Source organism: Suricata suricatta, chromosome 7, assembly GCF_006229205.1.
Source record: "Suricata suricatta isolate VVHF042 chromosome 7, meerkat_22Aug2017_6uvM2_HiC, whole genome shotgun sequence".
NCBI classification, from domain to species: domain Eukaryota; kingdom Metazoa; phylum Chordata; class Mammalia; order Carnivora; family Herpestidae; genus Suricata; species Suricata suricatta.
The window spans coordinates 3,550,224-3,551,662 of NC_043706.1; the positions used below are offsets into that span (position 1 = coordinate 3,550,224).

Consider the following 1,439-nt stretch of genomic DNA (forward strand, 5'->3'; position numbering starts at 1 on the left):
GCACCGGCGCCTCGGGCTCGTTCAAGCTCAACAAGAAGGCGGCCTCCGGCGAGGCCAAGCCCAAGGCCAAGAAGGCGGGCGCGGCCAAGCCCAAGAAGGCTGCCGGGGCGGCCAAGAAACCCAAGAAGGCCGCGGGGGCCAGCACCCCCAAGAAGAGCGTCAAGAAGACCCCGAAGAAGGCGAAGAAGCCCGCGGCGGCTGCAGGAGCCAAAAAGGCAAAAAGTCCGAAAAAAGCGAAAACAGCCAAGGCCAAGAAGGCGCCCAAGAGCCCTTCAAAAGCCAAAGCTGTGAAGCCCAAGGCGGCTAAGCCAAAGACCGCCAAGCCCAAGGCAGCCAAGCCAAAGAAGGCAGCGAAGAAGAAATAAGTTTCTTTGGCCTACTGCTGCGAAGCCCAACACAACCCAAAGGCTCTTTTCAGAGCCACCCACAGACCTCAAGCAAAGAGCTGTTGCACTGTATGCGGAGGGGGCGTGGCGGGAGCGAGGGCGCAGTCGCGCAAGGGCGGGACTTCTGGAACAGAGGTTGCTGCCGGCTAGCCTTCCGCCGTGAACTCCCTGGTCTAGTTCCCCCATATTTCGTTTCTGAAGTGTCCTATGCCCGCCCCAAACCCGAAATTCTTAACGTAGTTTTTTGGTAATGCCCCACAACACATAGGAACTACTAAATTCGAGCAGCGCTGCATCTTTCAGGGCTTGTTTTCCGAGATATACACCTTAACGCTGTTTCAATAGCCAGGCTGGTCGGGCACCCCAGCCCATTAAAGTCCCTGGTTGCTAAATCGATTAGGCTTGCTGGGGGCTTCTCAACTGCCATTCATCCAGCATTTAAGTAGGACATCACAACCGCCGTATACACTGGTGCAGACCCCAGGATCCATGCAGGAAACCTTACTAGCCAGCAGGGAGTGGTCTATACCCGGAAACCGAAAGCTAGGATAGTCACTACAAAAGTTTCACTCTGAAATCTACAGCGCAAGTCCTTTAACCCGCTTATTTATAGTAGCGTTGGGCAGCCTACTCTAGACCTTCTGATTGGTTCGGAGCAAAGTAAGGAAACAGCCAATGAAAAGCTTGACCTGCAGGAATCTATTACATCCGCATTTGTGACGACACAGTACAATTAATCCAATCGCAAAGGAAATCTTACTAACCTCATTTGAATACCGCATCTATAAATAAACGCGGCTTTGGTGCTGCGATTTTCTCAGCTCTTAGCTACAGCATTCCAACTTAACGTCAAGATGCCTGAACCCACCAAGTCCGCTCCGGCGCCGAAGAAGGGCTCCAAGAAGGCGGTGACCAAGGCGCAGAAGAAGGACGGCAAGAAGCGCAAGCGCAGCCGCAAGGAGAGCTACTCGGTGTACGTGTACAAGGTGCTGAAGCAGGTGCACCCCGACACCGGCATCTCGTCCAAGGCCATGGGCATCATGAACTCGTTCG

General features: G+C 54.1%; 1 protein-coding gene across 1 annotated transcript in view; it reads left to right on the forward strand.

The window, feature by feature from the left end:
* Window positions 1–1,216: 1,216 nt before the first annotated feature.
* Window positions 1,217–1,439, forward strand: part of LOC115296184 (histone H2B type 1-M) — a 37,592-nt gene continuing 37,369 nt past the window's right edge. The window contains exon 1 of the mRNA XM_029944674.1: window positions 1,217–1,424. Within this exon, the coding sequence (XP_029800534.1) occupies window positions 1,241–1,424 (184 nt within the window). The 5' untranslated portion in view covers window positions 1,217–1,240. The remainder of the gene's footprint in view (window positions 1,425–1,439) is intronic.